We start from the raw sequence: 19,351 nt of genomic DNA on the forward strand, positions 1-19,351 counted from the left end.
AAATGTGCTTATATTAATGTGTTGTCTTATTATCTATGAGGATAATTTTGAGGTCTTATTTTAACATTGAAAATTATTTTAAAATTTAAAACAAACAAATTAAATGTGGGGGAAAAAAGGAATACATAATTTTCTGCGTCACAGCAGTGGACATTTGATATATTTCTGTGAAGGAAAGACCAGTGGACGTGCTGTCATTGGAAACAGAAAATTGTGATCCACTTACCTAGCACACCGGAAGCACGTGGTGTGATATCGGGAGCCCTGCGCAGAGACCATGTTTTCCTCCATGATGGGAAAGCCACATCCGCTGCACATGTCCACGTTTCCGGTGCTGTGAGATCGTTTTGAATTTCGAATTTTGTTTCGGCGTCGAAGAGAAGGCGACAGAGCGCGACGAAGCAACGAGGGCGACAAGCTTTTCCGAGATTTGGGGCTCAACTAGATTGAAGACATAGAGAGGAAAAAAACATCGTTTCTGAAACACTAGTGTCAGTACGTTGCAGTAATTCTAGGACTTAGATCTAGTGACACTAAGACTCTAGTGACCCTTGTCTAACACAAGCTCGTTTTTTTCAACAGAATTCTAAGAACATAAATTGGCCTACAATTTAGAATATAACATCGTGTATCCGCACGTCAGTTATCCGGATTGTCAAATATCAGGACTGCATTTTTCGCTTGTTTTACAGTACTGCATCTAAGTGGTCTTGGTGATATGCAGCAAAAGATCAGCGATTATTTCTCTCAAAAATGGAAGGCTACAGCGTATGACGCTTTGTTCCTCTGTATATTTCACTTGAATTTTATGTCTACGTACGGCACAGTAACCCCCCCCCCCCCCCATATGAATTTTCTTTATAATGTTGGTGAAACGGACCGTTTATAATAATCCGCATTTGATTATTCGGACAATCGATTTTCCGGACAGATCCTGTTCTACATCTAATTAAAAAGGCCACGCATGCGCACGCGCAGATTAAACTCTATCCAAACCAATATTTAACTCTAGATTAGTCTAGATCTATGTCTAACTCAAGATCTACCTTATACTTTAACACATGAACATACAAAATTAAGTCTATTTATTTCAAAATTTAATCAAATATATGTAGGCCCACAAGCAAATGTTTTTAATTTGAAAAAATGCATCTAAGTCGATTAGCTATTTTTAGATCTCCATTCATACTATTTTTACATTCACGCATTCCGCATTCGCTTTATTTATAACATTATTATTTCGTTTAATTATTTACAAAACACTGTCAGTGACTATATCGACCGTGATACGCAAATAAGGACCCGCGGGTGATATATGTCTAGTAAGAAATAAAATTAATTCATAATCGTCATCATCATCAATACAATTAAATATAGTTATTTCTTCTAGGTCCATATTCTGTGAGTAGCATGATTTCAGAGAGAAAAGAATGTTAAGACCTAAAGTTGTCTTACCTGCAGAGTAAATGGCGGCAGGACTTCCACGCTGGGCAGTGAGTCAGACAGGTCTTTCCGGTGCTTGTCCGCGAAAGTCACACTCTGTGACTTCTTGTGTCGCAGAGAGATGGGTGACAACTCCGGTGATCCAGTGGACAGTCTGTCCGGGCTGAGGGTCAGTGGTGGTGGTGGCCCTTTTCTGTCCATGCTTGGCTCTGGAGGAGATAATAAGAATTGGATTTTATATTTAGTGTAGGTGTGTGTTAGAAGTAGCTGTGCGTTTAGAAGTAGCTATGTGTTTAGAAGTAGCTGTGCGTTTAGAAGTAGCTATGTGTTTAGACGTAGCTGTGTGTTTTGAAAGTAGCTGTCTGTTTATAAGTAGCTATGTGTTTAGAAGTAGCTGTGCGTTTAGAAGTAGCTGTGTGTTTTGAAAGTAACTGTGTGTTTAGACGTAGCTGTGTGTTTTGAAAGTAGCTGTCTGTTTATAAGTAGCTATGTGTTTAGAAGTAGCTGTGCGTTTAGAAGTAGCTGTGTGTTTTGAAAGTAACTGTGTGTTTAGAAGTAGCTGTGTGTTTAGAAAGTAGCTGTGTGTTTTGAAAGTGGCTGTGTGTTTTGAAAGTAGCTGTGTGTTGAGAAGTAGCTGTGTGTTTAGAAGTAGCTGTGTGTTTAGAAAGTAGCTGTGTGTTTTGAAAGTGGCTGTGTGTTTTGAAAGTAGCTGTGAGTTTAGAAGTAGCTGTGTGTTTTGAAAGTAGCTGTGTGTTTAGAAGTAGCTGTGTGTTTTGAAAGTGGCTGTGTGTTTTGAAAGTAACTGTGTGTTTAGAAGTAGCTGTGTGTTTAGAAAGTAGCTGTGTGTTTTGAAAGTGGCTGTGTGTTTTGAAAGTAGCTGTGTATTGAGAAGTAGCTGTGTGTTTAGAAGTAGCTGTGTGTTTAGAAAGTAGCTGTGTGTTTTGAAAGTGGCTGTGTGTTTTGAAAGTAGCTGTGTGTTGAGAAGTAGCTGTGTGTTTAGAAGTAGCTGTGTGTTTAGAAAGTAGCTGTGTGTTTTGAAAGTGGCTGTGTGTTGAGAAGTAGCTGTGTGTTTTGAAAGTGGCTGTGTGTTTTGAAAGTGGCTGTGTGTTTTGAAAGTAGCTGTGTGTTGAGAAGTAGCTGTGTGTTTTGAAAGTAGCTGTGTGTTGAGAAGTAGCTGTGTGTTTTGAAAGTGGCTGTGTGTTGAGAAGTAGCTGTGTGTTTTGAAAGTAGCTGTGTGTTGAGAAGTAGCTGTGTGTTTTGAAAGTAGCTGTGTGTTGAGAAGTAGCTGTGTGTTTTGAAAGTGGCTGTGTGTTTTGAAAGTGGCTGTGTGTTTTGAAAGTAGCTGTGTGTTTAGAAGTAGCTGTGTGTTTAGAAAGTAGCTGTGTGTTTTGAAAGTGGCTGTGTGTTTTGAAAGTAGCTGTGTGTTGAGAAGTAGCTGTGTGTTTAGAAGTAGCTGTGTGTTTAGAAAGTAGCTGTGTGTTTAGAAAGTAGCTGTGTGTTTTGAAAGTAGCTGTGTGTTTTGAAAGTAGCTGTGTGTTGAGAAGTAGCTGTGTGTTTAGAAGTAGCTGTGTGTTTACAAATTAGCTGTGTGTTTTGAAACTAGATGTGAGTTTAGAAGTAGCTGTGTGTTATGAAATTAGCTGATATTAGAGAGTGTAACACAACTTAAACTCCAGAGACAATGGTCTCATTTAAAACTTACATCTACAGGATTTGAATCGCAAGTTGAAGTCCACAATAATAAAATTCTTTCGCTAAATAGCATCACACTTCCACACACTAATACACTTTGGCTGGAGCTTCGTGTCGTCAAGCGGAAAGAGTCCAGTGGGGAAACTCCTTAAAAACCTAAACCCCCTTCAGCCAGGGCCGGTCTTAGGACACTGCAACCAATGCGGTCGCAGTGGGCCCCTCACTTTCATAGGCCCCGCGAAATCTAGGTGTAAATGATTCAATGAAACCATTGTACCTTATTACTAAAGGGTTCCTAGGATTCTCCTGAAATTGTAAAGTATACGAAAAAGTCATGAAAATCTCGTGAAATTATTAAAATCTTTAAAACATCTTCTGAAAACTCATGCAAATCTCCTTTAAAAAAAAATATGTCATTTTGGGGTGTCATTCAATTAGGAAAACGCCAATCCTACTCGCGATTAAAAATAACGGCATTGTCAGCTTTCATTTAATAAAAATGCAATAATAAGGCGAATTTTAGCCAAAACAAGAAGTTCAAATACTTAATTTACTTTAATAGTCACTGGCATACAAATATCGATCTAAATTTATCTTAACGTCTTAAAAAAGCAAAACAAAAGCAATATTTCGCTAGTCGACATGGCTAGTCGATAGTAAATCTAAAAAGCAGATCTGAATGTTTATCGGCTTTTTGCTGGAAAACTACTATCTACTGTAGATGGCTCGTAAAGTTAATTTGTTAGTGATTTTGTACTTAGTAAAGTATGAATAAAATGCAAAGAAAAATTTATTTTCTAATACAAAATCCTAATTTTCACTTATTATCCTTATCCCTACCCAGAATGGGCCCCGCGAATTCCGCTTCGCATAGGGACCCGCAATCTGTAGGACCGGCCCTGCCTTCACAAACCCTCATGGACAGCTTATAGTTTTACATAGCCTGATTCAAAGCCTTCCCTTCTGGCCTGTCATCACGTCATCAGTAGTCCTTAGTATAAAATATCTTAGCTATACCAAGAGAAAATAAATAGACAATCTTTCCCTCCCATTTGTAGCGGCTATCGTAAGGGGAAAAGCCGCTATTAGTTTAGTGTGAACTGTCCGTCCGTCCGTCCGTCTGTCACACTCAGATCTCAAAAAAAGATATGAAAAATCATATTTCACTATGCGTTGTGGATAGCAAAGTATAGGTGCTACGGCTACTTTTTGTTTTCTAAAGTCAAACCGTTTAGTTTCAAACCGTTTAGTTTATAAAATTAAATATGCAAGCAATTTTTTCATCAAAATTAATACACCACTTCTAAAACAAAACATCAACGTCAGGCGGATAATGTTAACAATATGTAAAACAAAGAGTCTCTGAAGTATTTTAGGTATCACTTCGACTACATTTTAGCTCACCAAAAAAAGACTGCCTTTGGCATACGTTCGTCTGCCCAGCGTAACTGTCGGACCATAAGAAGTCCCTCTATACTGTCCATACCGGTGTTCGCAAGGCGCACCACGGAAACACTTCAAAGACCAGCTTGGCGGCCAACTTGCATTAGCTGACATAGAAGAGAGCACCTGGTTGTATGCGGCCTCAGAACAGACAGCTGGAGATCACTCACAAAGGCCGCGGGATACACATTTTAGACCAAAAGAAAATCCGCTGCCGAGGACTGACGGCGAAAAGAAAGTCTAAATCAACCATCTGCGGACAATGGTTATGCTTGCCTTGGGTGTGGCAAAATATGTAGGTCACAGATGGGGCTGCTCAGCCACGGGAAATACTGCTTTCCTCACTAATCTTCGGACTCGAAGACAATCTTTATTATTATTAGGTATCACTTATTCATATATGTTTGTAAAATTAAAAAAAAAATTCTCACGACTAATATAAATATTAATTAACCATGTTTTTTTGTCTGGTACACTTGCTACTAAAATTTGAAAAAAAAAACAACATTTATGTTCGTTTGTAAAGACACAAATGTACTTTATATGTAAACGTCACGAACATCAACGTTTCATGTAGTAACGTAGTGCAGTAGCGTGCTGTTCGATGCTTCACAGTACTAAATTAACGTCCTCATAAAGGTTTAAATAAACAGATTTCATTTCTATTTTTTTAGAGCCCCAGTCGTGGTAAAATCCGCTTGCATTTGTGGGTTTTGTCTGCCCGTCACGTTTAGATCGAAAAAAAAAAAGAATCAACAGATGTTACATATTTAATTTCACCTTTAATTTTCCTTCCATAAATCGGAAAAAAAAAATAATCTGTCTACATAATAGGTTGTTCCGGATGTTTTTGTAAAAAGCAAATTAAAGTTAGTGTATGTTTTTGATATTGTTTCTCAAACTTATATTACTTTTAATTTTCTAGCTTAAACGTCGCAAATAATAATTATCGAAAATATATTGTTCCTGATTTTTTTTTAATGAATAACATTTAAACGCTGAATAAATAATATATATAATTACTAAATAAACGATAAAGAATTGTTTGAAATCGTACAGCTGACTTACATTTCACGAAATCTCATTGCAGATATAAGTTGTTATTGTCTTATAAAAAAAATATCTAAGGGATTGTTTGAAATTTGTCTTCTGACTTATATTACACTTAATTTTCTTGAACAAAACATCAGTAAAGTTTAATTATCGATAAGAGATTGTTCCGAATTTTTCAGAACCATGAGAACCGATATATTTCATGAATTGCTGGTATTTAGAGTTGAGGATATGTGTACATAAAATTGCTCGCACGGAGGATATAATGTTACACGCACATTTATTCGAATCTCATTTGCCTCATTAAAAATCAAGGTCTATGTCTAATGTCATTACGTTTCAATATTACTTTTTACAAAGAAAATAAGAACTTGACCTGTATATGGTCCATTAGTCAAGGACCGCCCCTGAGTTTGTGTGAAAACACAAACTCTCTTTATAATTTGTTGTTTTTTTTTTAATATATTTCTTTGATTCTAATATGGCAAGCGGTGATGTCGTTTAGGTGCTCTGATGTTTGCGACATAGTTGACTCTCTTATGTTGGTACTTAGGTCGGCGTTCTGAGGTTCTTAACATGTAAAGAGCTCTGAGCAGGACCGGTTCTAGTAGGTGGAGAGTCCGTTGCAGTATTTTTGTGGAGGGGCCTTCATGTTTAGAAAGTTTTAATAAAGATCCCCTTATGAATAATAATAAAACTTATAACAAAAAGCATGTCAAATTTTAGAAGAAAGAAATAGAGGAATTTTTAATTTAATCTCATTCTCTTTGTATTACAAAATAATATTGTCGTGAATTTGCTTATTTGGATTGTCACCCCTTAGTGTTTGTTACACTTGTTAACCTGTGTACTGACCGTATTTCGTAGTCCGTGTTGTGAACTCTACTATGTGTGTAGTTGTTTGTCATTCAGTGAAATAAAGCTTTGAATGTAACATGGTATTGTTATTATTAAGTACAACATTTTATTTCACTGAATCTGTCTAAACATGGATAGACTACTTCGGCCTGAAAGGTTCGATGTGGAACCTACCGCACCTCAAGCACAAGAAAAGTGGCTGCACTGGTACGAAACATTTAAAAACTTTCTGTCTGTAGTTACTATAGAAAATGTAGATAACAAGAAACTACTAATTAACTACATTTCGCCATCGGTGTACCAGATGATTAGTGACAAAGAAACATATGAGGAAGCGATCCAGTCACTAAACAACATCTATGTGCAGCCCAATAACGAGGTCTTCGCAAGGCACAAGTTAGCCACGTGCAGACAAGAACAGGGTCAAAGCGTTGACGCCTTTCTTCAAAAACTCCGCACTCTATCCAAGGATTGCAACTTCAAAGCCGTGACAGCTGAGCAACATCGTGACGAGTCCATACGCGATGCATTCATCACAGGGATTGCCTCCAACAGCATTAGAAAACGCCTCCTTGAGAAAACAGATTTAAAGTTAAAGGATGCATTTGAGGAAGCCAGAGTACTTGAACACGCCTATCAACATTCGTTATCGTACGAGTCACAGTCAGAAACCACTAGTGGGGCTACTACAAATGCTGTAAGAGAACACCCTGCTGATCCTGTCGCTCCCCAGTTGCCTGATCTACGAGCCTCGATTAATTCGACTCAAACAAGACAAGAGGTAAGCGCTATATCTATCAAGTGTTACTTCTGTGGCAGAGGAAGACATCCTCGTAATGAGTGCTCGCACGTGAAGCCACATGTAATCAGTGTGGCAAGAAGGGACATTTTCAGAGATCTTGCAAATCAAGAAAATCTACAGCACTCGCCCTCGCTACGTTGCACTCTTTAGGACTAGGCAAATCAACCTCCTTGATTCTTCTCAATGGGGTGCCACTTAAAGCCTTGATAGACACTGGAAGCTGTGAGAGTTACGTGGCAGCTCGAGTTGCCAGGAATCACAAATGGCCGATAAAAACCTCCGTGGACAGAATATTTATGGCTTCTACTCACCTGTCTCGAGTTACTGAAGGCCATATCTTTGCTACCATTCAACTCAAAGATGAAAAATATGAAAATATTAAACTGTCACTCTTAGATGGATTGTGTTCAGATGTTATTCTAGGTTTGGATTTCATAAGCCTACACGAGAATCTACAGATTCCCTTTAGTGGGAAGAGACCACCTCTGTGCGTAAGTACCCTTAGACCAGCCAAAGTAGAGGCGCCTAGTCTTTTTGGTAACTTATCTCCAAACTGCACCCCAGTGGCAACTAAGTCACGCAGACACTCACTACTGGACTCTAAGTTTATTAATGCTGAGATTCAGAGACTACTCAAAGAAGAAGTAATAGAACCCTCAAAGTCCCCCTGGCGGGCACAGGTTCTAATAACATCCAATGAGAGGCACAAAAGACGTATGGTTATTGACTATAGCCAGACGATCAACAGATTTACGCTGCTAGACGCCTATCCCATGCCAAGAATGGATGAATTAGCGGAGAAGATATCACAGTTTTCTGTCTTCAGCACTCTGGACCTCAAAAATGCTTATCATCAGATCCCGATTAAAGAAGAAGAAAGGCCATATACAGCTTTCGAGGCTGGGGGTAGACTTTACCAGTTTCGAAGAATTCCATTTGGAGTTACAAATGGAGTGGCTTGTTTCCAGCGAACCATAGATAAAATAATCGAAGATGAGCAACTAGAAAATACATTCGCTTATGTGGACAATGTGACCATCTGTGGACATGATACTGAATCTCATGATAGAAACCTGCAGAGATTCTTCAAAGTAGCTCAGAAGTATGGCATTATCTTCAACGAAGCTAAAAGTGAGATAGGAACACATAGCGTCAGACTGCTGGGATACGAAATATCTAAAGGTCAGCTCAAGCCTGACCCTGAAAGATTCACAGCCTTGCGGGAATTAAATGCTCCGTCGAACCTGCGAGAACAGAAACGAATAGTGGGCCTGCTGGCTTATTATTCTCTATGGATTCCTAACTTCTCAGACAAAATCAGCCTCTTAGCTAGAAATAAACGATTTCCTGTCCCTGAGGAAGTCAAACAAGCATTCCAGAACCTAAAGGACGAGCTCGAGGAATCCGCCGTGTACACCATTGATTACACTCGCCCGCTAACAGTGGAGACAGATGCGTCTGACATAGCTATAGCAGCTACACTTTATTAAGATGGCCGGCCTGTGGCTTTCTTTTCCCGGACACTATCGCAAAGCGAAAGACGGCACTCATCAGTGGAAAAAGAAGCGTATGCAATAGTAGAATCTTTGAGAAAGTGGAAACACTTTCTTATTTGAAGACCCTTTACCCTTGTCACAGACCAGCGATCCGTGTCCTTTATGTATTGTAGACAAAATAAAGGCAAGATCAAGATTGAGAAGATCCAAAGGTGGAGGTTAGAGCTATCCTGCTTTCACTACGACGTCGTTTACAGACCAGGTACACAGAACACTGCTGCTGACACTTTCAGCAGAAATCGCTACTTATCCGCAATGTCACGTAACGACCTAAAATTACTCCACAATAGTTTGTGTCACCCTGGTGTAACAAGAATGCTACATTTTGTGAGATCAAAAAATCTACCTTTTTCCACCGATGACGTCAGAACAGTGATCAACCAGTGCCAGTCATGTGCTGAACTTAAACCTCGATTCTTCAGGCCGCCAATAGGACAATTAATCAAAGCCACTCAGCCATTCGAAAGAATAAGCATGGACTTTAAGGGACCTCTCCCTTCCAACTCACGCAATAAATATCTGCTTACCATGATCGACGAATTCTCTAGGTTTCCTTTTGCCTTTGCATGCCCAGATATGTCATCTGCTACTGTTATTAAATGCCTAAATGAGTTGTTTGCCTTATTCGGGCTACCTTCCTATGTCCATACCGACAGAGGTACTTCCTTTATGTCTGCTGAAGTACAGAAGTACCTTAACGAAAGAGGAGTTGCTACGAGCAGGACCACGGCTTACAATCCTAGAGGAAATGGTCAAATAGAGAAACTGAACAGTACCCTTTGGAAAGCTATAACCTTGGCTTTACACTCCCAGGACTTGAGTACGTCTCAGTGGGAACTAGTATTGCAAGACGCGTTGCACTCAATTCGGTCACTTCTGTGTACGGCGACGAATAAAACTCCACATGAGAGACTCTTTGGATACTATCGCAGAAGTACTTCTGGAACATCCCTACCAACGTGGTTAACATCTCCTGGCCCCGTGTTGTTAAAAAGAAATAATAGATCCTCTAAGTATGACCCTTTAACAGAGGAGGTAGAGCTGGTGAACAGCAACCCTCAATACGCTCTTATCAAAACATCTACGGGCCGAGAAGAAACAGTTTCTTTAAGATTGTTGGCGCCCAAAGAAAAAGACTGTTTCACAGAGAATGTGAGACCCCCTGTGCTGAGAGACGGTTCCCCCAGGAATGCGACACCCTCACTTCAAAGCGAAACAGAAAGCAACACAGAGAACTCTTCTCTGAACCCTTCTGTTAACCGAACAACCAAACCACCCCTATCGGGGGAAGTGGACCCGGTTGAAGCCCCTACCATCGAGTCGCCAAGTAATGTTGTTAGTACTGATACTGATTGTACTAATACTGCCGATCCAAACTGCCGATACAACCTAAGAGAACGAAAATCAAGACCCAACTACAGGGTTTAACAGACTGATGTGTTCGATAAACAGTTGCTGTATAATAGACTAATGTGGTTGATAAACAGTTTGCTATTAACCAGTATTGCAGATGTGTTTAGATGCTTATGTTTTATTAATCATTGTATTTGCTTTGACAACTTAATGTTGTGTTATATGTATAAAATTTAAACGTGGGGTGAATGTCGTGAATTTGCTTATTTGGATTGTCACCCCTTAGTGTTTGTTACACTTGTTAACCTGTGTACTGACTGTATTTCGTAGTCCGTGTTGTGAACTCTACTATGTGTTTAGTTGTTTGTCATTCAGTGAAATAAAGCTTTGAATGTAACATGGTATTGTTATTATTAAGTACAACAAATATTTAACAGGCATATTTTAATTTTAAAAAGTGTTTTTTTTTTTTTTTTGAGTTTGTGGAGGTTAAGGCCCTTGGTAGACGCACTGCCGTAAATCCGGAGCTGCACTTACAAATTACGAGCACATCACAAACAGACACTTCTTAATCAGGACAGTGCCAGCAGGCGTAAGATTTGAAGTGTCGGAGCTAAACATGCGATAACAATGTTAGAAAACAACTTAGAAGTTTCTGACCCGTCAAAATGTAGATTTGTGTGTGTGTGTGGAAACCCTTTTTGTGGATTCCCCGGGGCAGTAACCCAGCCTGCCCCCTTAAATCCGATCCTGGCTCTGGAGTTCCTTTCTTGGATGTGTTCTTGATATTAGTCTGCCCTCCATATTTTCTACTAAAATTTTCAAGTGACACTCTTCTAGTTTCCGCACTTGTTGCGAGTGTTCGGTTCTAGAACCATCTTTTAGGGGGCACAGCCCTCCCGTAATAAGCTGAAGTATTATGAATATTTGGTGAATGTCCCGTCAAATTATAACATGTTATTTGCGATACCTTAACAAAGGCGATCAGTAACTGAGAACCACTGTACCCCCACCCCCTCACCCCCTCTACCCCAGCCAGACAAAGCCCAGAGTCAATTAAATCGTTCTTTAAAGCTTCCGGTAGTTAGAGACTTGATTTTTCATCTTCACTGATCGCATTATCTGATCATAAGACAGCCACTAGATGACAACGTCTGTACTTGATGCGTATTTAATAAGAAACTATTGATTTTAGATAACATACAGTGGTATCTGATTTCTTCATCCCCAAATATTACACACAAAAAATCCTGCAGTTATATAAGACGTCTAGAATGTATTTAAAAAGGCTCAATGTCCCCAAACTAAATAGGTTTTGAGCGTTACGTAAATACTCGGTTAGCTTTTCTACAAGTATTCTTGTCCAACTCTTTCTTGTTTGAGTTTTTATTTTAGCGCCCCCCCCCCCCCCCCGTAAGGGGAAAAATCACTATTAATTTTTTATGGTCTGTCCATCCGGATGGAACAGTCTGTCTGTCCTGTTTAGATCTCGTAAACTAGAACTTAAATGTAAGCCCTTACGCACAAGCATGGGTTCTAAACTTTTTAACCCAACGTCCCCAGTATGTTAAAGTCAACAACACCAAATCGTCAACTCGAGTACTATGTAAAGGTGCTCAACAAGGTTGTGTTCTTTCTTATGTAGTGTATACTCTTTACAGTTACACTAATGACCTAAGAAGCATCTATGACTCAGTTAAACTCATTAAATTCGCTGATGATACTGCTATAGTCGATCTTATTTCAGGAGACGAAACTCACTATCGAAGCTCGATAGAAGAGTTTACAAACTAGTGCACCGACAACTTTCTAGAACTGAATGTCACAAAAACTAAAGAACTTATAATAGATTTCAGAAAGAAAAAAAAAACTATACGTGAACTGCAAATAAACACAACATCTATAGAACAAGTAAATTCATATAAATATCTAGGCGTTATCATTAATAACAAACTTATAAGGGAAGACCACCTTTGAACTCTGACAAAGAAAACAGCCCAGCGACTATTTTTTCTATACAAACTCAATAGCTTTAAACTAAATAAGAAGATCCTAGATACTTTTACGGTGCCACTATACAAAATCTGCTAACATACGGAATAACTTGTTGGCAAGACAACTCTTCATCTAACCTGTTGCGACGTCTAGAAAACATCATAAAAAGGGCATCAAAAATTACACTCACAACATTACCACATTTAAAGGAACTTTTTGAATAAAAGTGTCTAAGGATAATCGAAATCTTGGAAGACAACGGCCACCGGCTCCATCAGAACTACGTCAGGTCGTCGCGAAGTGGGCGACTGCTGTCAATCAAAACAAGAACATAGCGGTACAAAAACTCGTTCGTACCTCACTCGGTCAGACTGTATCACCGCCACTTGTTGATCAGGGAACATGAAAAGCACCAAGATGCCTGTGTGTAGTCGCTGAATGAACTCTTTATGTTGTATCTGTTGTATTTATGTGTATTTTTCTGTTGTGCTGTCTTTATATGAGACGAGAGCCCTTGTAATCACAACAAATTACCGTAAGGATCAATAAAGCAGTCTTAGACAGTCTTTTTTCTTTTCTGAACGCAAAAAAAAATATTTTTTTTTATTTTTTCAAATCAACTATGCAAGCAGTTTTTCATAAACAAATACACCATTTTTACAACTATTCACTATTAATAGTAACAAACGCGGGAGACTATATAGAAAGGCAAGCTGGTAGTCGAACTAACTATACAACATTATCAGCAACACTTTCGACTCATGCAGGTCATGTCTTTTTGTATCGACTGATATAAATCTGAAGCTGTTGATAGTTTGTAGTTTGTATTTTCTGATATTCTTTCTGAAAATATTGAAACCTGCATTTGTATCTGGTGGAACGAACCACATCGGGGGCCGATTTTGAGTTTGTGTTTCCACACAAACTGTTTTTGTAACCTTGTTTATGTTGTGTTTGTTGTTGTTGTTCTATTGTTGTAGTTTTTGTGAGTGTGTTTTTGTTGTTGTTTGTTTGTTGTTTTTTTTTGTCCATTTTTGTGTGTGTTGGATTGTTTGTTGCTTACTTCTTGTTTTGTTTTTCTTTTGTTTGTTTGTTGTAAATGTGCTTTCTTTGATTGCACGTGTGTTCGTTTGTTTGTTTGTTGTAAATGTGCTTTCTTTGATTGTTTGTGTGTTCGTTTGTTTGTTTTGTAAAAAATAAAAATGTTTGTTAGGTATGCGCCACTTCTAAAACATGTTTGAATCGGAGAGCCGTTAGAAAAAGTGTAGACTAACTGTGACATATCTTCTGCTCACAGTCTCAAATAGAACTTAAAGTCCAAAGATTGATCACAGTATCCAATCTTTCCTAAGATAATATCACACAATCTCTCTTTCTCTCTCTCTCTCTCTCTCTCTCTCTCTCTCTCTCTCTCTCAGACACATCTCTCATTAACCGAAGCTTAGAATTTAATCATAAAAAAAAAGTTGAAGCCCTTCATACGCTCATGACCTAATTACTACCTGATCATTGATCACTCTAGTCACACAACCCAGAGAGATGTCAACTGTACAGTTATCAAGTGAGCGGCAAAAAAAAAAAAAAAAAAGCACAAACCTAATCGATATTGAATAAATCTCACACACAGATCAGACATTCAGCTAATGAAAGTTCCGTTCCTTATCTACCCCACCCCTCTTTAATCTGTTTTTTTTTAATTATTATTATTTGTCGTTCAATGTCGGCTAAACGCGATGAAAAATCTTGAGTTTATAAATGAACTATTACATTCTGTCATGTGTCCAAGTTAGGATACTAGAAGGATGAAAGGTTGAATATGATTATATGACTGAAAAGTCAACATGTGGGTGCGTTGTCTGATTCTATTCACACACACACACACACACCCAATACACACACCTTTTATAAATATTTTAAAAGCTAAAAGAATGTTTTTAAAGTTAAACGTGTGGCTGTACAAAGCCACGTACAATGTTAGGGTTGAGAAGTAGAACACTTTACCGCCAAGCATCATAAGGCGCTTTAGAAGCCGCCAAGCATCATAGGGCGCTTTAGAAACCGCCATGCGTCATAATGCGCTTTAGAAGCCGCCAAGCAAACTTTGGCGGTTTAGATGTAAATCCGTAAGCCGCCAAGCTAAATTGTCGGTTGAGAAGTCAATCACTTTCACTCGATTCAATTCTTTCGATTTTTTATCTCCTAGAATTCTTAGTCCATGACTGTGTCTCTGTCTGTGTGTCTCTGACTGTGAGTCTCTGTATGTGTGTCCCTGACTTTTTCTAAATGTTTGCCTATGTCTATGTGTCTGTCTGTGTGTCTTTGACTGTGTGTCTCTGACTGTGTGTCTCTGACTGTGTGTTTCTGACTATGTATCTTTGTAGGTCTCTGTTTATCTCTGTCTCTTATCGTCGTTTCATTTTGTTTTATCTTTTTCAACTTTTTGACATTGTAGATTATGTCTCAATTTAACTCTCTCTCCCTCTTTCTCTCACACTCTCACACACTCTCTCCCTCTCTCTCTCACACTCTCACACACCCTCTCCCTCTCTCTGTCACACTCTCTATCTCACAAACTCTCACACACACACACTCTCCCTCTCACATTCTCTCTCACTCACTCTCACACACTCTCACACACACACTCTCTCCCTTTCACACTCTCACACACACACACTCTCACACACACACTCTCTCCCTTTCACACTCTCACACACACACACTCTCACACACACACTCTCTCTCACACACACTCTCTCCCTTTCAAACTCTCTCATTCACACACACACTCTCTCTCTCCTACACTCTCTTTCTACACTTGCACTCTTTCTCTGTTTCTCTCTCTCTCTGTTTTCTAATTGCTTGTCATGTAACATCTCTTTGCTTTTCGTCACGTTTCAATTGTTCTTAGTTAATTCTAATTTTGTTTAAACAACGATTTTCGGGACGAAACATTTGAGAACCATCAGCATACAACCCAAATCTAATCAATCCCATCTGGTGTATCAATGTCCCTTCTTCCATTTGGCTATCCCATGTGCCAAAGCGAATAATGTCATCGAATTATAAAAAAAAAAGACAAAAAAAAAACCCCCAAACATTTGCTGGTTTAGAAAAACAAATATTTTGTTCTATTTGTGTATAGACAGAAAATGGCTGTGGATTATATTATTTATGATGATTGAATTTGTGGTTTTCGTGGTGCTTCTTTGATATGTGCGTGTGTGTGTGTGTTTGTCTGATCAAAAGTCTGTTATTTTGGTCAGTTACAATTTCTAAATATAGAAGACATGGGTTTTAGCCCTTCAATGCTGATAACAGATATCGTCTCTTCGCCGGGAAAAAAATAGTTTCACACAAGCCACCAGGCTGCTACAAGAGTAAAGTTGAATTACTTGATAGTAAAGGGGGGGGGGGGGGGTTCTACTATAATATTCGTGACAACTAGTTCTAGCATAGCTCTAGTAGATCTACTAAATAATCATATAATTCAGTGAATTATTTTTTTCTACTTTAAATGTGTTGATATAGACTATTTTAATATTTAAATTACAATGAAATCGATGAGGTCATTAATGTAAACAACACTACCACGTGACATGGAAGAAATACGAAACAACTCAGTTGTATAAGCAGAAGAATACTCTGTAGCACAGAAAAGTTTGTTTAAAAAAATGTCCTAACGCATTCATATTTTAGAACTTATGGGTAATAATTATTCACTATGGAGAATTATGGAAGAGAACCTCTTTCAGGGAAGTTTGTTTACTTTACCATTTTGATCTGGATACTGAGTGTTCTGAAGACAAGTTATTTCTATTAAACAAAGTTTTTATATCTCTACATGAACAAAGGTCGTCTTAACTCAGGAACCACTTCTCAGAGACTTCTCCTAGTTCTAAAGTAAGGTAAGTACACACAAAGCAAGATGTATCTTTAAGATCTTGCGATCTATATGGGCAGATCAAATCAAGATCATCTATTTCTTTGCTCGAAGGTTTACGAGGGTGTCATGTGGCAAGCACAACGACCAACGGCCTTGACTTCCCCAGCGTATGTCAGGTGCCATGGACTCAAAGCGGACTAGAAAATCAGGAAATTTAAAATCACATTCTTCAGTGAGATTTGAACTCAACTCTCAAGACTTCTTGGAAGAAGTCAATCGTTTTACTGCTCGGCCACCAAACCCCATTCTTAGATTTTTTTTCTTTTGAATTTACGATCTTCTTGCTGACAAAAGAGATAGTAACATCTCCATCTCTCTCTCCCTCTCTCTCTCACTCTCTCTCTCTTTCTAAAACATCTCTTGAAAGAGAAGAAACTCTGGTCACTTACTAGCATTAAGAATGTAAATACAGTGCTAATTAAAGCATTCCTAAATGTGCCGCCAATGTAAATGTCTTCCTTGTCGCAATAGAGCGGACATCAAAAACCCGATACAGAGTTGTATTTGTCTCCTCCAACTAGACCCTTGACATGCCCTGGGGGGTGTCAATCTAATGCAAATGTTTGGGATAATGCACTAGAGGGAATAAGACCTCAACCGGAAAACAAGATCTACATAAAGCTAGGCCGCCATGATGTGTGCCGTTGATCCGCATCTTGTTTCTCATCCATTCTAGCAACAAAAACCAAACCAAAAAGTTGAAGGGAAACGAACTAGTAGACTAACTTGTGGGTCGCTGGTACTCAAAATAAAACGTAACTCGCACGACAAAATATAGTAGGAAACACAAACTGCTTTTTTTTTTTTAGCCAATCCTCCTATTAGCGTGCAAACTCTTCATGAGTGCGAAAAGGGAAGAACCTACGGAAACTGGGAGCTTGACGTGTATTTCAAAAATTATTTTAACGATTTTTCTTAAAATTTGACAGTTTATTTATATCTTGGGATAAAAATAACTAATTAGCCATACAAAAATATTCAAAAAAATCATCTTAAAATTAATTGATTAATTATTTTTTTTTTTTGGCTTCGTACATGGCTTAGTGCAGTGGCGTAGCAAGGTAACTGTGGGCCCCAGGTTCAAGAATACGACTTTAGGCCCCTTCCGGTTAAGTTAAATATCACTGAACCCGAATTAAGCCATACTGTATCTAATATGAGAATACTTATCCAAGAAAACAACACATACGACAGACAACACATACGACAGACAACACATACGACAGACAACACATACGACAGACAACACATACGACAGACAACACATACGACAGACAACACATACGACAGACAACACATACGACAGACAACACATACGACAGACAACACATACGACAGACAACACATACGACAGACAACACATACGACAGACAACACATACGACAGACAACACATACGACAGACAACACATACGACAGACAACACATACGACAGACAACACATACGACAGACAACACAAAGCGTGCATGGTCCTCATAGGGTAAACAAGAAAGAGGTCCTCTAACATCATAGTGTCAACCAAGTAACTTGCTAGAATTCCAAGTCACATGCTGAATTTTCAGATATTCTGAAAATGCATGGTATGTCACAAGTCTAAGAACCTCAGTATCAAGTCGATTGTGATCTCCAGCCAAGGTTTCATGGTCATATTAAGCAATGACTTTGAAGACTTACAATAGTTATGAGCTAATTACGGGTGAGCTGTGTGCTATACTACTGAATGGTCTGCTACTTCCTAAAATGGTCTGCTACTTCCTAGAATGGTCTGCTACTTCCTAGAATGGTCTGCTACTTCCTAAAATGGTCTGCTACTTCCTAGAATGGTCTGCTACTTCCTAGAATGGTCTGCTACTTCCTAAAATGGTCTGCTACTTCCTAGAATGGTCTGCTACTTCCTAAAATGGTCTGCTACTTCCTAGAATGGTGTGTAATGAAACCCATCACCCAATGTCTTTCAATTTAAATGCTATACATCAGGAGTTGGGGGGGGGGGTCAGGTTTTCTCTACTCCTCTCTCTACATTCTCATTCCATGGTGATTTACATTCTGTCCAGAATCTTGTAAGCAATATTGATATAAATTTAGTTAAAATGTATTTCCTTTACTAGAGCCTCACTTGTAATAATGAAGCTTTACAGAAGTAACTAGAAGGAAAGAGGATAGGTATCTGCTTCTAATAATAGGAATTTATTTTTATTTCTTGTTTCATCTAGATTTGATAAAGTCTCACACTATCTGTTAATTATAGGTAGACTTAAATTGAAAACATAACATTTGGAGGAGCAGGAGGAGTCCAAGAACCTATTTTTCAGCAAATGTCGAATTCTTGTTTTAAAGCGCTTTCAGTAATAAGATCTCTTTCTATACAGTACAAACCAAAGAATAAGAAATGGGACATAGAAAATGTGAACTCCTGTCTATGAGGGCATTACATTTGTTTGAGACATAAATTGTATATTATTCTCATTCCATATGCTAGGAGAAACTTGTACAAGTGTTCCTTCTTCCCTAATACTGTCAGAGCATAGAAAAGGTTGCCTGAATCAGCCAGGAAAACCAACGACTATGCAGATTTTAAGTTACTGATTAACTTACATGACTAAAGTGACACAGGGATAAGCGTCGGACCTGTCTTCTCTTTTGAAGTAACATCGGTAATTTATAAGATATTAAGACTTACTATTGAATCAAATGACAGACTTTAGTCTTCTAATGAGCAGAGAAAGCTTATGCTGGCAATTCTCATTCTGGATCAAAACTTATATAAGTTTGAGAGAAAAAAATGTCTAGTGTTGTTTTTTTCAACTTAAGAAGCTTATGTCTGTACCTCACGAGGCAGTAATAATATCCCCACTTGGGGATGTTCACATCATTTCAAAGTCGAGGAAGATTAAGATCAAGTTTTTCTTTTTTTTAAAGAGTTGAACAAAAATAAACCTATCAGCGATGTCATTTAATTCACTGATGTCACTAACGTCATTGATGTCATTGGTGTTATTTATGACATGGATATCATTGATGTCACTACTATCAGTATTGTCATTTACGACACCAATTTCATTTATATAGCTGATGTCATCTATGTCATTAATGTCACTTATTTCAATTAAGGCACTTATTTCATTAATATTATTGAAGCCATTTATATCTATGCCCCAAATGTCATTATGTTATTGATTTTATTAATGTTACTAATGTGATTTATGCCAATAA

The 19,351-nt window shown here is 38.3% G+C and overlaps 1 protein-coding gene across 6 annotated transcripts in view; it reads right to left on the minus strand.

Annotated features, from left to right (window-relative positions):
• The window catches only part of LOC106057400 (rap1 GTPase-activating protein 1-like), a 508,422-nt gene that overhangs the window by 388,006 nt on the left and 101,065 nt on the right, over nucleotides 1-19,351 (minus strand). For all 6 annotated transcript variants that reach the window (XM_056007679.1, XM_056007681.1, XM_056007677.1 and 3 more), the window contains exons 3-4: nucleotides 1,456-1,652; nucleotides 227-441 (exon numbers count right to left, since the gene is read on the minus strand). In XM_056007679.1, coding sequence (XP_055863654.1) covers nucleotides 227-441; nucleotides 1,456-1,652 — 412 coding nt within the window. The remainder of the gene's footprint in view (nucleotides 1-226; nucleotides 442-1,455; nucleotides 1,653-19,351) is intronic.

The sequence above is a fragment of the Biomphalaria glabrata genome, chromosome 13 (genome assembly GCF_947242115.1).
Source record: "Biomphalaria glabrata chromosome 13, xgBioGlab47.1, whole genome shotgun sequence".
NCBI lineage: Eukaryota > Metazoa > Mollusca > Gastropoda > Planorbidae > Biomphalaria > Biomphalaria glabrata.